This window comes from Oncorhynchus clarkii, chromosome 2 (genome assembly GCF_045791955.1).
Source record: "Oncorhynchus clarkii lewisi isolate Uvic-CL-2024 chromosome 2, UVic_Ocla_1.0, whole genome shotgun sequence".
NCBI lineage: Eukaryota > Metazoa > Chordata > Actinopteri > Salmoniformes > Salmonidae > Oncorhynchus > Oncorhynchus clarkii.
The window spans coordinates 76,973,571-76,991,761 of NC_092148.1; the positions used below are offsets into that span (position 1 = coordinate 76,973,571).

Sequence of the window (18,191 nt, forward strand, 5' to 3'; positions counted from 1 at the left end):
CACAGGGGCCCCACAAGGGTGTGTTCTGAGCCCTCTCCTGTACTCCCTGTTCACCCACGACTGCGTGGCCACGCACGCCTCCAACTCAATCATCAAGTTTGCGGACGACACAACAGTGGTAGGCTTGATTACCAACAACGACGAGACGGCCTACAGGGAGGAGGTGAGGGCCCTCGGAGTGTGGTGTCAGGAAAATAACCTCACACTCAACGTCAACAAAACTAAGGAGATGATTGTGGACTTCAGGAAACAGCAAAGGGAACACCCCCCTATCCACATCGATGGAACAGTAGTGGAGAGGGTAGCAAGTTTTAAGTTCCTCGGCATACACATCACAGACAAACTGAATTGGTCCACTCACACAGACAGCATCGTGAAGAAGGCGCAGCAGCACCTCTTCAACCTCAGGAGGCTGAAGAAATTCGGCTTGTCACCAAAAGCACTCACAAACTTCTACAGATGCACAATCGAGAGCATCCTGGCGGGCTGTATCACCGCCTGGTATGGCAACTGCACCGCCCTCAACCGTAAGGCTCTCCAGAGGGTAGTGAGGTCTGCACAACGCATCACCGGGGGCAAACTACCTGCCCTCCAGGACACCTACACCACCCGATGTCACAGGAAGGCCATAAAGATCATCAAGGACATCAACCACCCGAGCCACTGCCTGTTCACCCCGCTATCATCCAGAAGGCGAGGTCAGTACAGGTGCATCAAAGCTGGGACCGAGAGACTGAAAAACAGCTTCTATCTCAAGGCCATCAGACTGTTAAACAGCCACCACTAACACTGAGTGGCTGCTGCCAACACACTGACACTGACTCAACTCCAGCCACTTTAATAATGGGAATTGATGGGAAATGATGTAAATATATCACTAGCCACTTTAAACAATGCTACCTTATATAATGTTACTTACCCTACATTATTCATCTCATATGCATACGTATATACTGTACTCTATATCATCGACTGTATCCTTATGTAATACATGTATCACTAGCCACTTTAAACTATGCCACTTTGTTTACATACTCATCTCATATGTATATACTGCACTCAATACCATCTACTGTATCTTGCCTATGCCGCTCTGTACCATCACTCATATCTTTATGTACATATTCTTTATCCCCTTACACTTGTGTCTATAAGGTAGTAGTTTTGGAATTGTTAGCTAGATTACTTGTTGGTTATTACTGCATTGTCGGAACTAGAAGCACAAGCATTTCGCTACACTCGCATTAACATCTGCTAACCATGTGTATGTGACAAATAACATTTGATTTGATTTGATTTGAGGCCATTTGGACGTACTGACAAATTCAGAGAGAAATTAACATTAAATTCTCTGGCAACAGCTTTGGTGGATTCGAAGCAAATATTCAAACCATTGATAGGCTACTTAGTTTCAATTCCTTACACTTACATCTGCGACCACGACCATGCATGCCAATTACACGATCTCTCAAAACTTGAGACATCTGTGGTACTGTATTGTGTGACAAAACTGCACATTTAAACATTTCTGGGATTTTTTATTTCAGCTCATGAAACATGGGACCAACACTTTACATGTTGCGTTTATATTTTTGTTCAGTGTAATTTCCACTTTAAAATGTTAGACTTGATTTGCCCAAATGTACCACTCCCCTTAAAATCCTGCATCTGTACACAATAGAGTTTGTGCGAAATTAGTTCAGCTAGCATGAGTGATGCTTTGACCTTTGACCTGCACTTTGGGCAGAGGCTCAGAAGAATCTCAAAGACACCTCTTCCTGCCAGGCCTGGCATCGTGCTATAGGATTACAGCAGCTCTTAGTGCTTCATAGCAAACAGGCCTTACCTCTGCAACACCCATAGAGGCCAGCACCAACCAAAAATAGTCACAGGGAACAAAAAGGAGAGGCGCCCTGAATAACTCATCACCTTTTATCTGTAACTTAAAAGGAAAACTGCACCCAAAAACAACATTTTGGTATTTGTGTCATTAGTCCATTGTTGATATATAGTATACCCAAAATGTTTTGCAACTCAGCAATTAAGTTTTCAAGATATTTAACATTCAAAATAAAAATATTTATGTATTTTTTGTTATATATCTTGAAGGCTGACATGCAAAACATTTTGGAACTATATCAACAATGGACTAATTAAAAAAATACCAAACAATTTTGGGTGGAATTTTCTTTTAAACTATAGATGACTAGCTCCCTATTGTACCTATAGTAACACTGAACCCTGTACCCCCACTCTCTTCCTCTATCTTTACACTCTCACTCCCTTTCTTCCTCTCTCTCACTCTCTATTCTTTCATTTTCTCTCTTTCATTCTCTCTCTTCCCTCCCTCCCTCTCCCTCTCTCCCTCCCTGAAGACCTTTGCCAACAGACAGACAGTGCAGAGGGGAGGGGAGCAGCGCAGCAAAGCAGGGGCAGCCCAGGTTGAAACATGTCATTTAAGATGCGTTGGTCTCTCCTCCTTTTCCATATTGAGTCTTAACAACTTCTGCATGTCATTAGGGGCCTTGCTTTGCTTAAACTCATTGTTATTTAGGGAGATAAGAATGGCAAATGAATGAAGGGAGCCCCTGAGTGCAGTGACACAACAGTAGAGAGAGAGGGAGAGAGGAAGAGAGAGAGAAGGAGAGAAGGAGAGAGAAAGAGAGGGAGAATGAGGGAGAGGGAAATACGTGCAGCTAGTGACACATTTGCAAGTTTGGCTCTAGCCTGAGTGGCAGAGTCAGAAGAAACAACATGGCTCTTCTCAGGAAGAGAGTGAGATGAGATGATTGAGTCACCGGTGTCTCTCTGCTGGAGGCTCGGCTAGCATAGCCCGCCTTCTGCCAGCTCCTACAGACACAACTGGAACACACGTGAGATGAATTATGGCTAACAGCTTAATCCACAGAACATGCTTGTGAATGAAAATGACAATTAGAATGAATTACCAAAAAACAATTATAATCGATGGAACATGTCTAAGATTTTGTAATGACCAGGATAAGCTGCAGATTATTTGAAAGAATTAAAGAGTGTGTGGATCTTTCAATGTGTGCGGTTCTGTTTTCAATACCATGATTTGTAACAGTATACAGTTGAAGTCGGAAGTTTACATACACCTTAGCCAAATACATACTCAGTTTTTCACAATTCCTGACATTTAATCCAACTAAAAATTCCCTGTTTTAGGCCAGTTAGGAACACCACTTTATTTTAAGAATGTGAAATGTGTCACGGCCGTTGCTGGAAGAAGACCAAGGTGCAGCGTGGTGAGCGTACATTTTCCTTTTTATTTCAAAATGTCGCCAACAAAACAACAAACGAAAAAACAACAGTGAAGCTTACAGGGCATTAGTGCCACAAACAAAGGTAACTACCCACAATCACAGGCGGCTCTGATGCGGGACGTAGACCCCGCTCCACCTCTGGCTCACCCCGCTTTGGTGGCGCCTCTGGTGTGGGGACCATCATTGGAGGCTTCGTGCCATGGATCATCACTGGAGGCTTCGTGCCATGGATCATCACTGGAGGCTTCGTGCCATGGATCATCAATGGAGGCTTCTTGCCATGGATCGTCACTGGAGTGGAGAGACACACAGGAGGCCTGGCTCTGGCAGCAGGCACAGGACTCACCAGGCTGGGGAGACATACAGGAGGCTTTGTCCTTGGCAGAGGCACCGGATACACTGGGCCGTGGAGGCGCACTGGAGTTCTTGAGCTTAGAGCCTGCACAACCCGTCCTGGCTGGGTGGTTATCTTCGCCCTGCAAATGCGGGGCGCTGGCACAAGACGCACTGGGCTGTGCAGACGCACTTGAGACACAGTGCGCAGAGCCAGCGAAGGATATCCTGGGCCGAAGAGACGCACTGGAGACCAGGCGCGCTGAGCCGGCACCATCCTTCCTGGCTGGATGCTCACCTTAGCCCGGCAGATGCGGGGAGCTGCACCGGGCTGTGAACACGCACTGGAGACACCGTGCGCTCCACCACATAACACGGTTCCTGACCACGACGCTCGCCACGGTAAGCACGGGGAGTTGGCTCAGGTCTCCAACCTGACTCAGCCAAATTCCCTGTGTGCCTCCCCAAAGGTATTTTTGGGGCTTCCTCTCGGGCTTCCTCGCTAGCCGTGTACGTGTCGCCAACTTCATTCTCCGGTATCCCTCCTCGCACTGCTCAATTGAATCCCAGGTGGGCTCTGGCACTCTCCTTGGGTCGACCACCTCTCTGCCTCCTCCCAGGTTGTCTCATACTCCTGGCCACGCTGCTTGGTCCTTTTGTGGTGGGTAGTTCTGTCACGCCCGTTGCTGGAAGAAGACCAAGGTGAAGCGTCGTGAGCGTACATTTTCCTTTTTATTTAAAAATGTCTCCAATAAAACAACAAACGAGAAAACAACCGTGAAGCTTACAGGGCATTAGTGCCACAAACAAAGTTAACTACCCACAATCACAGGTGGGAAAAAGGGCTGCCTAAGTATGGTTCTCAATCAGAGACAACGATAGACAGCTGTCCCTGATTGAGAACCATACCTGGCCAAAACAAAGAAATACAAAACATAGAAAATAGAACATAGAATGCCCACCCAAATCACACCCTGACCAAACCAAAATAAAGACATAAAAAGCTTTCTAAGGTCAGGGCGTGACAAAATGTCAGAATAATAGTAGAGAGAATTATATATTTCAGCTTTTATTCCTTTCAACACATTCCCAGTGGGTCAGAGGTTTACATACACTCAATTAGCATTTGGTAGCATTGCCTTTAAATTGTTTAACTTGGGTCAAAACTTTTGGGTAGCCTTCCACAAGCTTCCCACAATGAGTTGGGTGAATTTTGGCCCATTCCTCCTGACAGAGCTGGTGTAACTGAGTCAGGTTTGTAAGCCTCCTTGCTCGCACACGCTTTTTCAGTTCTGCCCACAAATTTTCCATAGGATTGAGGTCAGGGCTTTGTGATGGCCACTCCAATACCTTGACTTTGCTGTTCTTAAGCCATTTTGCCACAACTTTGGAAGTATGCTTGGGGTCATTGTCCATTTGGAAGACCCATTTGCAACCAAGCTTTAACTTCCTGACTGATGTCTTGAGATGTTGCTTTAATATATCCACATAATTTTCCGTCCTCTTGATGCCATCTACTTTGTGAAGTGCACCAGTCCCTCCTGCAGTAAAGCACCCCCAAAACATGATGCTGCCACCCCCGTGCTTCACGGTTGAGGTGGTGTTCTTCGGCTTGCAAGCCTCCGCCTTTTTCCTCCAAACATAACAATGGTCATTATGGCCAAACAATTCTATTTTTGTTTCATCAGACCAGAGGAAATGTCTCCAAAAGTACGATCTTTGTCCCCATGTGCAGTTGAAAACAGCAGTCTGGCTTTTTTATGGCAGTTTGGAGCAGTGGCTTCTTCCTTGCTAAGCGGCCTTTCAGGTTATGTCGATATAGAACTCGTTTTACTGTGGATATAGATACTTTTGTATCTGTTTCCTCCAGCATCTTAACAAGGTCCTTTGCTGTTTTTCTGGGATTGATTTGCACTTTTCGCACCAAACTACCTTCATCTCTAGGAGACAGAACGCGTCTCCTTCCTGAGCGGTATGGCGGCTGCGTGGTCCCATGGTGTTTATACTTGCATACTATTGTTTGTACAGATGAACATGGTACCTTCAGGCTTTTGGAAATTGCTCCCAAGGATGAACCAGACTTGTGGAGTTCTACAATTCTTTTCTGAGGTCTTGCCTGATTTTGTTTGATTTTACAATGCTGTCAAGCAAAGAGGCACTAAGTTTGAAGGTAGTCCTTGAAATACATCCACAGGTACACCTCCAATTGACTCAATTGATGTTAATTAGCCCATCAGAAGCTTCTAAATCCATGACATAATTTTCTGGAATTTTCCAAACTGTTTAAAGGCACAGTCAACTTAAGTGTTTGTAAACTTCTGACCCACTGGAATTGTGATACAGTGAATTATAAGTGAAATAATCTTTCTGTAAACAATTGTTGGAAAAATTACTTGTGTCATGCACAAGGTAGATGTCCTAGCCGACTTGCCAAAACTATAATTTGTTAACAAGAAATGTGTGGAGTGGTTGAAAAACGAGTTTTAATGACTCCAACCTAAGTGCATGTAAACTTCCGACTTCAACTGTATGTACCTTCAAAATGCTTTCAGGAGGGGATCAACCTTGTGGTAGCAGGTAAAAACACCACACAGTCAGTCTCTTTCACTGTACTGAAAGGCATTGGGTTGAGTTAGCTGTGATGAGCATGGCAGGAGAAGTGAGAGAGAGAAAAACTGACCATCACACTGCAGTCAGCTGCCAGATGTCTGGTCAAATGTAGATCAAGCTAGCCTATAAAAGAGTTTATGTCCACAGGTATTGCTGTGTATCTGATCAAGTTCCCAAAGTCAAACTAACATTTATTCACTCCGACTGTTGAAAACCCCAATTTCCTTCACCAGCTAGCTACATACAGCTCACTAGCCCTCCATAGAGATGCGTATTAACCCTGCCATAACATGAGTTCTTCGGCTGTACGTTATTGTAACATTTCTCGTACGATGTTGTGAAAACCTGCTTCTGATCCAGACGCCTTAAAAAGGTTCAGGAGAGTGTAACATTTTGAGGTAGGTGAGTCCAGGGTCCAGAGCAATCAATCTTTCAAAGGACTTTCAAAATGCTGCAAAAAACAGTAGAGTTGTTGACAACAGTGTTGTTAATAGACTGTAATTATCAGTGGTGCAGCCTTTCAGTAAAACTACCCTTAAGACAAATGATATCCAGTCCCATCAGCAGACAGCACTCTTCATCTCAGCTCCTTCATTACAGTAGGCTATGTAACAGTAAATACTAGATCTTGTTGCGGTGCTTTGAAGGCTACTCAGTAGACTACAATTCAGTGCTCTATTTCAGAGAGGCAAGTCAGAGTACAAAAGGATAAAAGTCCACTGCAGAAAATGTGCAATGAGAAAATAAATAACACCAAGATAAAAATAACACCAAGATAAAAAAAAGGACATAAAACAGTGAGGAAGTGAGCACTGATGCATTTTGATCAGGAATAAAACACCAGAATGCAAACAGGCAGAGTTAGTTAGTTTACACTAAGAGCTCTCTTTGTAGACACTTCCTACCCTGTGAGTTGAAGGATTGAGAATTGGAGAGCAGAGAGCGGCGTATCGGCACGACGTAGAACGAGGGAAGAGGACATGAAAGAATGAAATAGTGTCTGACTCCAGACTATCCAGTCTGCGTTTGATCCTGTCTTCTGGTCTGCTGTCTGCTCCACTCTTCTCTGTTCTCCACTGCTCTGGCCTTGGTCAGGGTATTAGGATGCAGGAAGAGAGACGGGAGAGTGGAGGATCTAACAAGGCCATTGCTGTGTCCGAAATGGCACCCTATTCCATATATTGTGCACTACTTTGACCACAGCCCTATGGACCCTAGGGAATAGGGTGCCATTTTGGACATACCCTTGGCCTTGTTAGATCCCCCACTCCCCTGTCAAACTGTTTCTCTCCACTGTTAGACCAGTGTTATGCTGCAGAGTTGATTGTGGCTGTGACAACAGTGTGTGTGTGTGTGTGTGTGTGTGTGTGTGTGTGTGTGTGTGTGTGTGTGTGTGTGTGTGTGTGTGTGTGTGTGTGTGTGTGTGTGTGTGTGTGTGTGTGTGTGCGTGCGTGCGTGTGTGTTGGAACCAAGTCTTCATATGGATGCCAGAAAAATAGCAGTTTTCATCCTTAGTGAATGCAGTGAAAGCTTGGGTGCTGTCTGTGTTCTGTATTTCGCAATATAGTGGCAGCGCACATCAAACTGCAGGTCGCTGTGACCCCAGAGAAACAGATTGAAAATCCTCATTCTTAAAAATGTCAACCCCCCCCCCATCACTGTCTGTCTTTCACACTCATCACCTCTGCTGGCCTGCAGAGTGGCAGACTGGTACTGCTGCAGAGATGGACTTATTACAGCTGAGGTGGAGTTGATATAGGACTGGGTCTCTTGGTCATAAACCCCTGCAAAATGACTGTATGTTATGCTGTGCTGCTGAAGCCCACAATACCAGATTGGGGTCAATTCCATTTCAATTGTCAATTCAGGGAGTAAAGTGACATTCAGAAAACTGGAATTGGAATTTAATTTTACTTGACTGAATTGACTGAATTGAAATGGAATTGACCTCAACTCTGTACAGTCTCACCATCAGGTGGAGCGGACAGTGTGGACCATTTACATAATCTGGTTTGGATCCTATTAGTATCAATAGACCATCATGGCAAACATACTGTCACAAACAATGAGGGCAATTATAGGTGATTGTGAACATAAGGTGCATACAGGAAAGCCAGAGGCCCATACTCACATATCTGGTGAAGAAGTCATCCACCTCAGCCTGCAGTTTGCTCTGACACTCTGGGTGTAGAGCCAGGAGGTAGCAGGTGAAGGCTAGCGTGTTGCTACTGGTCTCATACCCCGCCAAGAAGAACACAAATGCCTGGCCCACGATCTCATCATCCGACATCATCCTCTTCTGGGTCTGGACAGAGCGCCTGTTGGGTGGCTCATGGCTGACGTCAACATTTTCTTGCTGGTTTGTGTGAGTGTGTGTGGGGGCCAGCTCATCTGCATGGTTGACCACGTCAAAGTGCTCCAGCGACACACACTCCTTGCTGCTCCGCGTTTCCAGCATCAGCTGTAGGAAGTCTCGCCGCCGCTACATACAGAGACACACACACACACACACACACACACACACACACACACACACACACACACACACACACACACACACACACACACACACACACACACACACACACACACACACACACACACACACACACACACACACACACACACAGGGAGATCAAGATCAGAGAAGAGAAGGACAGGAGACTTTACAAGTCCTTTATTATTTCACATCTTTTCCCATCTTTACAAAGGATAGGTAGGCTGCTATAGTAATACCTCTTCAACTGGCTGCTCATCTCTCTGTCTGATGATCTTCTGAATGCAGTTGATGAAGAAGTTGTTCATCTCATCCCTCCTCTTGTTGGGGAGGAAACGGGCCAGAGGAATCAGGAATGGAAAAGCAACTGAAGACAAAATATAGTTTTTGTCACTCCATTTATGGCATCAACTATGGAATGCAGCAGTATTTGAATTGGACAATTTGACAAATCAGGAAGACCTCAGGGCATGGCTCCACAGTACTCACTGAAGATGAACATGATGGGTGTGAAGAAGGAGAAAGAGAAGAACTTCTGGGCGTGGTGGACAAACGGGTCATCTGGGTCCTTCTGAGAGTCCACCTGAGTGCCAAATGCAACGCTGGCAATCACGTCCATGGTGAAACAGCCAAAACACCTGAGGAGAGAGAACCAACCCAGTCAACACAATATGGTATGTATGTACTGAATACCATACATAGAGAGCTTTTATACAATGATAACACAGCATCCACCTTAGAATTTACCACTAGAATAGCAGATCTGAGGCTGTCTGTAGACATTTGAATGTGTCATCTTTTTGTTAGGAAAATTACAGGGTAACAATTGTATAGCCAAATGACTGAGAAGTCATTCAGTTACAGTATAATGACACTCCTGAGAGGGAGATATAGTGTAGTTACAGTACCTGTGAATATCAACGCTCTCTCCAGACTCAGCATGACAATTGAGGTTGGTGAGCAGGGTGTCAGTAGCAGTGTTGATCAGAGGACCCATCTGCATGGGGATAGAGACAGAGAAACACTCTCATCTAGATTCCAATATGAAAATTGGGTCGTGGGAGAATTTCCAAATACCTGGTAAAATAAATAATATATACAGTACCAGTCAAAAGTTTGGACACACCTACTCATTCAAGGGATTTTATATATTTAGACTATTTTTTACATTGTAGAATAATAGTGAAGACATCAAAACTATGAAATAACATCAAAACTATGAAATAACACATATCATGTAGTAACCAAAAAAGTGTTAAACACATCAACAAATATTTAATATTTTAATTTTTTCAAAGTAGCCTCCCTTTGCTTTGATGACAGCTTTGCACACTCTTGGCATTCTCTAAACCAGCTTCACCTGGAATGCTTTTCCAACAGTCTTGAAGGAGTTCCCATACACGCTGGGCACTTGTTGGCTGCTTTTCCTTCACTCTGCAGTCCAACTCACCCCAAACCTTCTCAATTGGGTTGAGGGCAGGTAATTGTGGCGGCCAGGTCATCAGATGCAGCTCTCCATCACTCTCCTTCTTGGTCAAATAGCCCTTACACAGCCTGGAGGTGTGTTTTGGGTCATTGTCCCGTTGAAAAACAAATTATAGTCCCACTAAGCGCAAACCAGATGGAATGATGTATCGCTGCAGAATGCTGTGGTAGACATACTGGTTATTTATTATTATTATTTTTCTTTTTTACATTTTACCTTTACTTAACCAGGCAAGTCAGTTAAGAACAAATTATTATTTACAATGACGGCCTACACCGGCCAAACCCAGACGTCGCAGTGCCAATTGTGCACCACCCTATGGGACTCCCAATCACGGAGGTTGTGATAAAGCCTGGAATCAAACCAGGATGTTTGTAGTGACGCCTCAAGCACTGAAATGCAGTGCCTTAGGCCGCTGTGCCACTCGGAAGCCCAAAAGTGTTGTGTGCCTTGAATTCTAAATAAATCACAGACAGTGTCACCAGCAAAGCACCCCCACACCATCACACCTCCATGCTTCACGGTGGGAACCACACATGCGGAGATCATCTGTTCACCTACTCTGCGTCTCACAAAAACACAGCGGTTGGAACCAAAAATCTAAAATTTGGACACATCAGACCAAAGGACAGATTTCCACCGGTCTAATGTCAATTGCTCGTGTTTCTTGGCCCAAGCAAGACTCTTCTTCTTATTGGTGTCCTTTAGTAGTGGTTTCTTTTCAGCAAATCGATCATGGAGGCCTGACACGGAACCCAAACCAGCTGTGTGCGTGCGCCATCGTGCGCCATTGTGCATAAATGTATTTTGTCCCCCCACACCAAACGCGATCATGACACGCAGGTTGAAATATCAAAACAAACTCTGAACCAATTACATTAATTTGGGGACAGGTCGAAAAGCATTAAACATGTATGGCAATTTAGCTAGTTAGCTTGCACTTGCTAGCAAATTTGCCCTATTTAGCTAGCTTGCTGTTGCTAGCTAATTTGTCCTGGGATATAAACATTGAATTGTTATTTTACCTGAAATGCACAAGGTCCTCTACTCTGCCAATTAATCCACACATAAAACGGTCAACCGAGTCGTTGCTAGTCATCTCTCTTCCTTCCAGGCCATTTCTTCGCTTGACTTTATACTATGATTGGCAACTTTCATAAATTAGGTGCATTACCGCCACTGACCTCGTTCGTCTTTCAGTCACCCACATGGATATAACCAATGAGGATATGGCAAGTGGGTACCTGCTTCTATAACCAATGAGGAGATGGGAGAGGCAGGACTTGCAGCGCGATCTGCGTCACAAATAGAACTGACTTATATTTTAGCCCTTGGCAACGCAGACCCTCGTTTGCGTGCACGAGCAGTGTGGGTACAATAACTGAATAATATAGATTTCTAAATTTATTTTGCAACGCTCGTGTCGTAGTCAGCCTGTCATTCACGCAGTCTCCTCTGAAAAGTTGATATTGAGATGTGTCTGTTACTTTAACTCTGTGAAGCATTTATTTGGGCTGAAATGTCTGAGGCTGGTATCTCTAATGAACTTATCCTCTGCAGCAGAGGTAACTCTGGGTCTTCCTTTCCTGTGTCGGTCCTCATGAGAGCCAGTTTCATCATAGCGCTTGATGTTTTTTGCGATAGGGCTATCTTCTGTATACCAACCCTACCTTGTCACAACACAACTGATTGGCTCAAACGCATTGTGGTAAACTGTGGGGTATTGGGTTGAGCGTACAGAGATTTACACAGAGACAGGGAGGCTTTAGTCCACAAAACAACTTTACTAAGATGGAAAATAAATATATCAAAGAAATCACTTCGGTTTTGCTCTGTCTTTCTTCTCTCTCTTTACTGGTGTCCGTCTCTCCCCCTTCTCTCTCGTGGTGTGCCATCGTGCTCCTTTTATTTAGCCTCCACGGCTGGTTGGCACTTTCCTCTAATTACCTCCACTGATATCTGTCCGTGTCAGGGTGCCCAGCTCCCGTATCCCCAGCAGAGGGAGCCAACGTCGTCTCACGTACCTCCCCTCTATTACCATCGCCCCGGGGTAGACCTCCTGGGATACCACAGCATTAAGAAGGAAAGTAATTCTACAAATGAACTTTTAACAAGGCACACCTGTTAATTTAAATGCATTCCAGGTGACTACATCATGAAGCTGGTTGAGAGAATGCCAAGAGTGTGCAAAGCTGTCATCAAGGCAAAGGGTGGCTACTTTGAAGAATCGAAAATATAAAATATATTCTGATTTGTTTAACACTTTTTTGGTTACTGCTTGATTCCATGTGTTATTTCATAGTTTTGATGTCTTCAATATTATTCTACAATGTAGAAAATAGTCTAAATAAATAAAAACCCAGGAATGAGTAGGTGTGTCCAAACTTTTGACTGGTACTGTATATAATATCGTCTTTGTTTCTCAAATCATTGTAATGGTTAACCTTCAACCAGAGGTCGCCCTTAGATCGTTGCAAAAGGCCGCACTTGACCGTTGCACTTGAATCATTCCCACGGTGAATGGCTAAGCCACTACGCTATGAAACCACACAATATTGCAGAGAATTGTTTTCTGGCCGCATTTGATATGGTGAAAACAATGTGTGATGAGGCAGAGGCACAAAAACTCACATCAATACCTTGTCGGATATCACTGTGAAACTAAGAATTGATGCTATTGCTAGCAGTCAAGAAGTAACTCTGAATGAATGAGTCAAACAACTCCCCACCTTATGATCTTCAATTGGACCTTAGCAGTGAGGGCCGAGATGCCCACATGTTCGCTACATGTCAGAGGATGCTATTCATGAGGATTGTCTCATGATTCCAGAACATTAAATGTTCAGTGTGCTGCGTGGCTATATTGACGAAAAACTGATTCCATGGGATCGAATGTTGGCCTTTTGCACAGATGGGGCTCCATCTAGGCGGGATGGCGGGCAGGCCTCTGTAGCTCTGAGATATGCAGCAGGTAACTTCAATTGTAAACTACATCGCACACGCCTGTTCGCAAAACTATGTGGAGATATGGGATCAGAGCATGACAATGTTCTATTTCACACAGAGGCTTGGTGGTTATCAAGGGGGAGAGTTGGAAAAAAAATTCTAATTGAGAGAGGAACTGTTGTTATTCACAATGGATGTAAAAAACAGACTTTGTTGACTTTCTGCGTAATGAAAAGAAAATGTGTCTCCTTGCCTATGTAACAGACATATTTGTTAAACCGAACAAACTGAACACAAGCATGCAGGGGAAATACATAAATATTCTACAGATGTGTGACCGAACCAGCAAAATAAAATCCATTTGACTGGGATCCTGGCTCAGTTGACATGCAGGTAAGTCAAATCGAACAGCTGATCGAGCTGTCATGTGACCGAATGCTGTAGACAACGCATTCACTGGTCACTATTGTAACAGTTGGGATAATAGGACAATTTGATGTACAACGCATATCTTATCCCTGGATTGAGGTACGTTTTTCAAGCCATATCTCACGCCTGCACCCCTGTGTATTAATCTACACAAGAAGCCTGTCTGACCCTAGTGCAGCTGTAAGCTAGCTGGTCGGATCTGCTGGCTAATGCCTATGTACAATGCATACGGAAAGCAATCAGACTCCTTGACTTTTTCCACATTTTGTAATGTTACAGCCTTATTCTAAAATTGATTAAATATTTTTCCCCCTCATCAATCTGAGTTTGAGTTTGAGTTTATTTTTATTTTTACAGGGACAGTGCACATTAATCAACGTTTCAGTAAAAGTGCCGGTTTTAGCCAGCCGGCTAATTTTCAACCGCAGTCCCTGGGCAGGTTATTAAAAACAATTACAATATAGACAATAGCAGCATAGAACAAGCAAGACATAGCAACATAGGACAAGCAAGACATAGCATACAGAGCAACATAGGACAAGCAAGACGTAGCATACAGACAGAGCAACATAAAACAAAAAGCAGCAAGACAAAATTCATAAAAGCAACAAAGTGTTTCCACACCTCACAAGCTACAGACAACAGACAACATGGAAAGCGGCAACACACAGCTAGGGACCATGTTCACAAATCTGATTGACCTTTAGCCATGTCTTCAAGCATTTTGTGAAAGTGTGATATGTGGTGCAGTTATGTGTGTCTGATGGCAGTGTATTCCAGACATGGGAAGCTCTCACAGAGAATGCAGATTTACTAAAGGTGCTTTTCCTTAGGGGAACTATACAGTCACCTCTCATGGCAGACCTTGTGGATCTGCTGCCATATGTCTGGGTTTTCTGTTTAACAAAAATATTGAGTGGAGGGGGAGCCAGGCCATTAAGGATCTTGAATACAAGACATGCGTCGGTGTATTGCACAAGATTTTCCCAACTCAAGAGCTCATGCTTTCTAAGAATGTGACAATGATGATGGCTATTGGGCTTCCTATCAAGCACTTTGAGAGCCTGTTTGTAGACAGACTGAATAGGTTTTAATGTTGTACAGCAAGCTTGGGCCCAACTAGTCAAGCAGTATGTTAAGTGGGGGAGTATCATAGTTTCGAAGTACAGTTTTGCTACCTCTGTAGTCAAACAATTTTGTATAAATCGGAAATTAGCTAGGTTGAATTTGGTTATTTGAATTACTTTTTTCACATGCTTTTTAAAAGAGAGGTTGGAATCAAGTATGATGCCAAGGTACTTAAAATCGGATACCACCTGGAGCTTCACCCCTGACACATAGACATCTGGCTCAGTAGCATCTGTTGCCCTCTTTGTGAAGAACATGCAAACAGTTTTTTTCACATTGAGATGCAAACACGAGTCACTGAGCCACTTTGTAACCGGGACCATTACAGTAGTGAGTTCTTGTGCAGCTTGTTGTTTGCTCTTTGCATGCACATATATCACTGTATCATCTGCATACATTTGAACTTCAGACCCAGTACAGACAGAAGGCAGATCATTAATGTACAGGCTGAACAGGAGGGGCCCCAGTATTGACCCTTGGGGCACGCCCACATCATAGCTACGAGTGGGCGACAGCTCATTGCTCACTCTGACACACTGAGTTCTGCCTTCAAGGTATGATTTCATCCATCTCAAGGCATCAGGGGAAAAGTTGAACTTGGACAATTTTGTGATGAGAATCTCATGGTTAACAGTATCAAAAGCCTTCCTTAGGTCCAGAAACACAGCCCCCACAACACCCCCTTTGTCCATCTTGGACTTCACATTTTCCAGAAGAAAGCAGTTGGCCGTTTCTGTGGAGTGGAATCTACACACAATACCCTATAAAGACAAGGCAAAAAACGGTTTTTAGAATTTTTGGCAAATTTATCACATTTACACAAGTATTCAGACCCTTTACAAGGTACTTTGTTGAAGCATCTTTGGCAGCGATTACAGCCTTGAGTGTTCTTGGGTATGACGCTACAAGCTTGGCACACCTGTATTAGGGGAGCTTCTCTCATTATTCTCTGCAGATCCTCTCAAGCTCTGTCAGGTTGGATGGGGAGCGTCACTAGACAGCTATTTCCAGGTCTCTCCAGAGATGTTTGATTGCTCCAGGCTCTGGCTGGGCCACTCAAGGACATTCAGAGACTTGTCCCGAAGCCTCTCCTGCTTTGTCTTGGCTGTGTGCTTACGGTCATTGTCCTGTTGGAAGGTGAACCTGCGCCACAGTCTGAGGTCCTGAGCACTCTGGAGCAGGTTTTCATCAAGGGTCTCTCTGTACTTTGCTCCATTAATATTTCCCTCGACCCTGACCAGTCTCCCAGTCCCTGCCGCTAAAAAACATCCCCACATCATGATGCTGTCACCACCATGCTTCACAGTAGTGATGGTGCCAGATTTCCTCCAGATGTGACGCTTGGCATTCAGGCCAAAGAGTTGAATCTTGGTTTCATCAGAACAGAGAATCTTGTTTCTCATGATCTGAGAAAGCGGACTGTTATGTGCCTTTTACTGAGGAGTGGCTTCCGTCTGGCCACTCTACCATAAAGGCCTGATTGGTATAGCGCTGCAGAGATGGTTGTCCCATCTCCACAGAGGAACTTTGTGCCTTCTCCCCCAATTGCTCAGTTTAGCCGGGAGGCCAGCTCTATGAAGAGTCTTGGTGGTTCCAAACTTCTTCCATTTAAGAATGATGGAGGCCACTGTGTTCTTGGGGACCTTCAATGCTACAGAAATGTTTTGGTATCCTTCCCCAGATATGTGTCTTGACACAGTCCTGTCTTGGAGCTCCGCTGACAATTCCTTCGACATCATGGCTTGGTTCTTGCTCTGCCATGCACTGTCAACTGTGGAACCTTATATAGACAGGTGTGTACCTTTCCAAATCATGTCCAATCAATTGAATTTACAACAAGTGGACTCCAATCAAGTTGTAGAAACATCTCAAGGATGATCAATGGAAACAGGATGCACCTGAGCTCAATTTTGAGTCTCATAGCAAAGGGTCTAAATACTTAACTTAATAAGGTATTTCAGTTCTTTCTTTTTAATACATTTGCAAAAAAATCTAAAAACCTGTTTCGTATTGTGTGTAGATTGATGAGGAATTAATTGTATTTTATTCATTTTAGAATAAGGCTTTAACGTAACAAAATGTGGAAAAAGTCAAGGGGTCTGAATCCTTTCCAAAGGCGCTGTATATTACCAAAATGATCCCTTTAAATTTTTTCCTGTGCAAAAAATCCCTTTAAATCAAGACTCATCTGATAAATGGACAAGATGGAATCAGGGGTAAATGTTAAGTGGTCCACTTGCATTAATCAGTACATGAGGGGATACTGCTGCCCTGAGTGTTGTGCCAGCTACTCTCCTCCTCACCTCCAGCCCCTCTCAGAAAAGTGTCTGTATGTGTGCATGCGTACATGCATGTGTGCATGCGTGCGTGTGTGGGTGAGGACACCATGAGCCAAAGAGAGGAGCTGAATCAATTAAAATCCCATTAAAGCACCATTACAGAGGGCATTATCAAGGGGAAAAGAACCCTGATGATGATGGATCAAACACCGATCTAATTAATAAATGTATTCATTAAGGGAAGAGCTCTTCTAAACATGGTGTGTTACAATGCAGGACTGAGAGAAACAGATTTCAAGAAAAGCACTCTCTCTCTGCCATCACCTTCTCCAGGGCAGACAGAGAGTTGTACTGCAGTAGCTCAGATTTCAAAAACAACAAATCTTCAAGACAACTCCCTACCCACTGTGCAAAAACTGGTGGAATCATGGTGTTTCCACGTCATTTCAACAACAAAAAATCTATTTTATGGCGTTGAATCAACATGGGAAACTGATTGGATTTGCAAAAAGTCCTCAATGTAAATCCATTAACATGGTGACACTTTTTGTTGATTTCATGTTGAATTCAAGTTAGCTGACAACTGACGTCTGTGCCCAGTGGGTAGTCTCTTCTTATCAAAGAAAATTAGGGCACTAACATTCGACCACAGAAAGGACAGCTATGGCATGGAATATCTGTTAAAAGGACATGAGAAAAAAATGAGAGCGCCAAAGAGAGGGTGCGCTTGTGACCGCTGCTGAGAGAGAGTAGTGGTGTGACCACTGATAAGAGAAAGTGGTGGTGTGAGTGGTGCTTTGAGAGAGTGGTGGTGTGACCACTGTTGAGAGAGAGTGGTGGTGTGAGTGGTGCTTAGAGAGAGTGGTGGTGTGACCACTGTTGAGAGAGAGTGGTGGTGTGACCGCTGCTGAGAGAGAGTGGAGGTGTGAGTGGTGCTGAAAGAGAGTGGTGGTGTGAGTGGTGCTGAGAGAGAGTGGTGGTGTGACCACTGTTTGGAGAGAGTGGTGGTGTGACCACGGTTGAGAGAGAGAGTGGTAGTGAGAGTGGTGCTTAGAGAGAGTGGTGGTGTGACCACTGTTGAGAGAGAGTGGTGGTGTGAGTGGTGCTGAGAGAGTGGAGGTGTGACAACTGCTGAGAAAGAGTGGTGGTGTGAGTGGTGCTGAGAGAGAGTGGAGGTGTGTCCGCTGCTGAGAGAG

At 44.2% G+C, this 18,191-nt stretch overlaps 1 protein-coding gene across 3 annotated transcripts in view; it reads right to left on the reverse strand.

The window, feature by feature from the left end:
* LOC139373949 (thromboxane-A synthase-like) overlaps positions 1–18,191 on the reverse strand; it is a 141,709-nt gene that overhangs the window by 43,023 nt on the left and 80,495 nt on the right. For all 3 annotated transcript variants that reach the window (XR_011627629.1, XM_071115035.1, XM_071115040.1), the window contains exons 7-10: positions 9,636–9,724; positions 9,217–9,365; positions 8,967–9,094; positions 8,362–8,712 (exon numbers count right to left, since the gene is read on the reverse strand). Coding sequence is in view for 2 of the 3 variants with exons in the window: in XM_071115035.1 (XP_070971136.1) it covers positions 8,362–8,712; positions 8,967–9,094; positions 9,217–9,365; positions 9,636–9,724 (717 nt within the window). In the remaining variant the exon portion in view is untranslated. The remainder of the gene's footprint in view (positions 1–8,361; positions 8,713–8,966; positions 9,095–9,216; positions 9,366–9,635; positions 9,725–18,191) is intronic.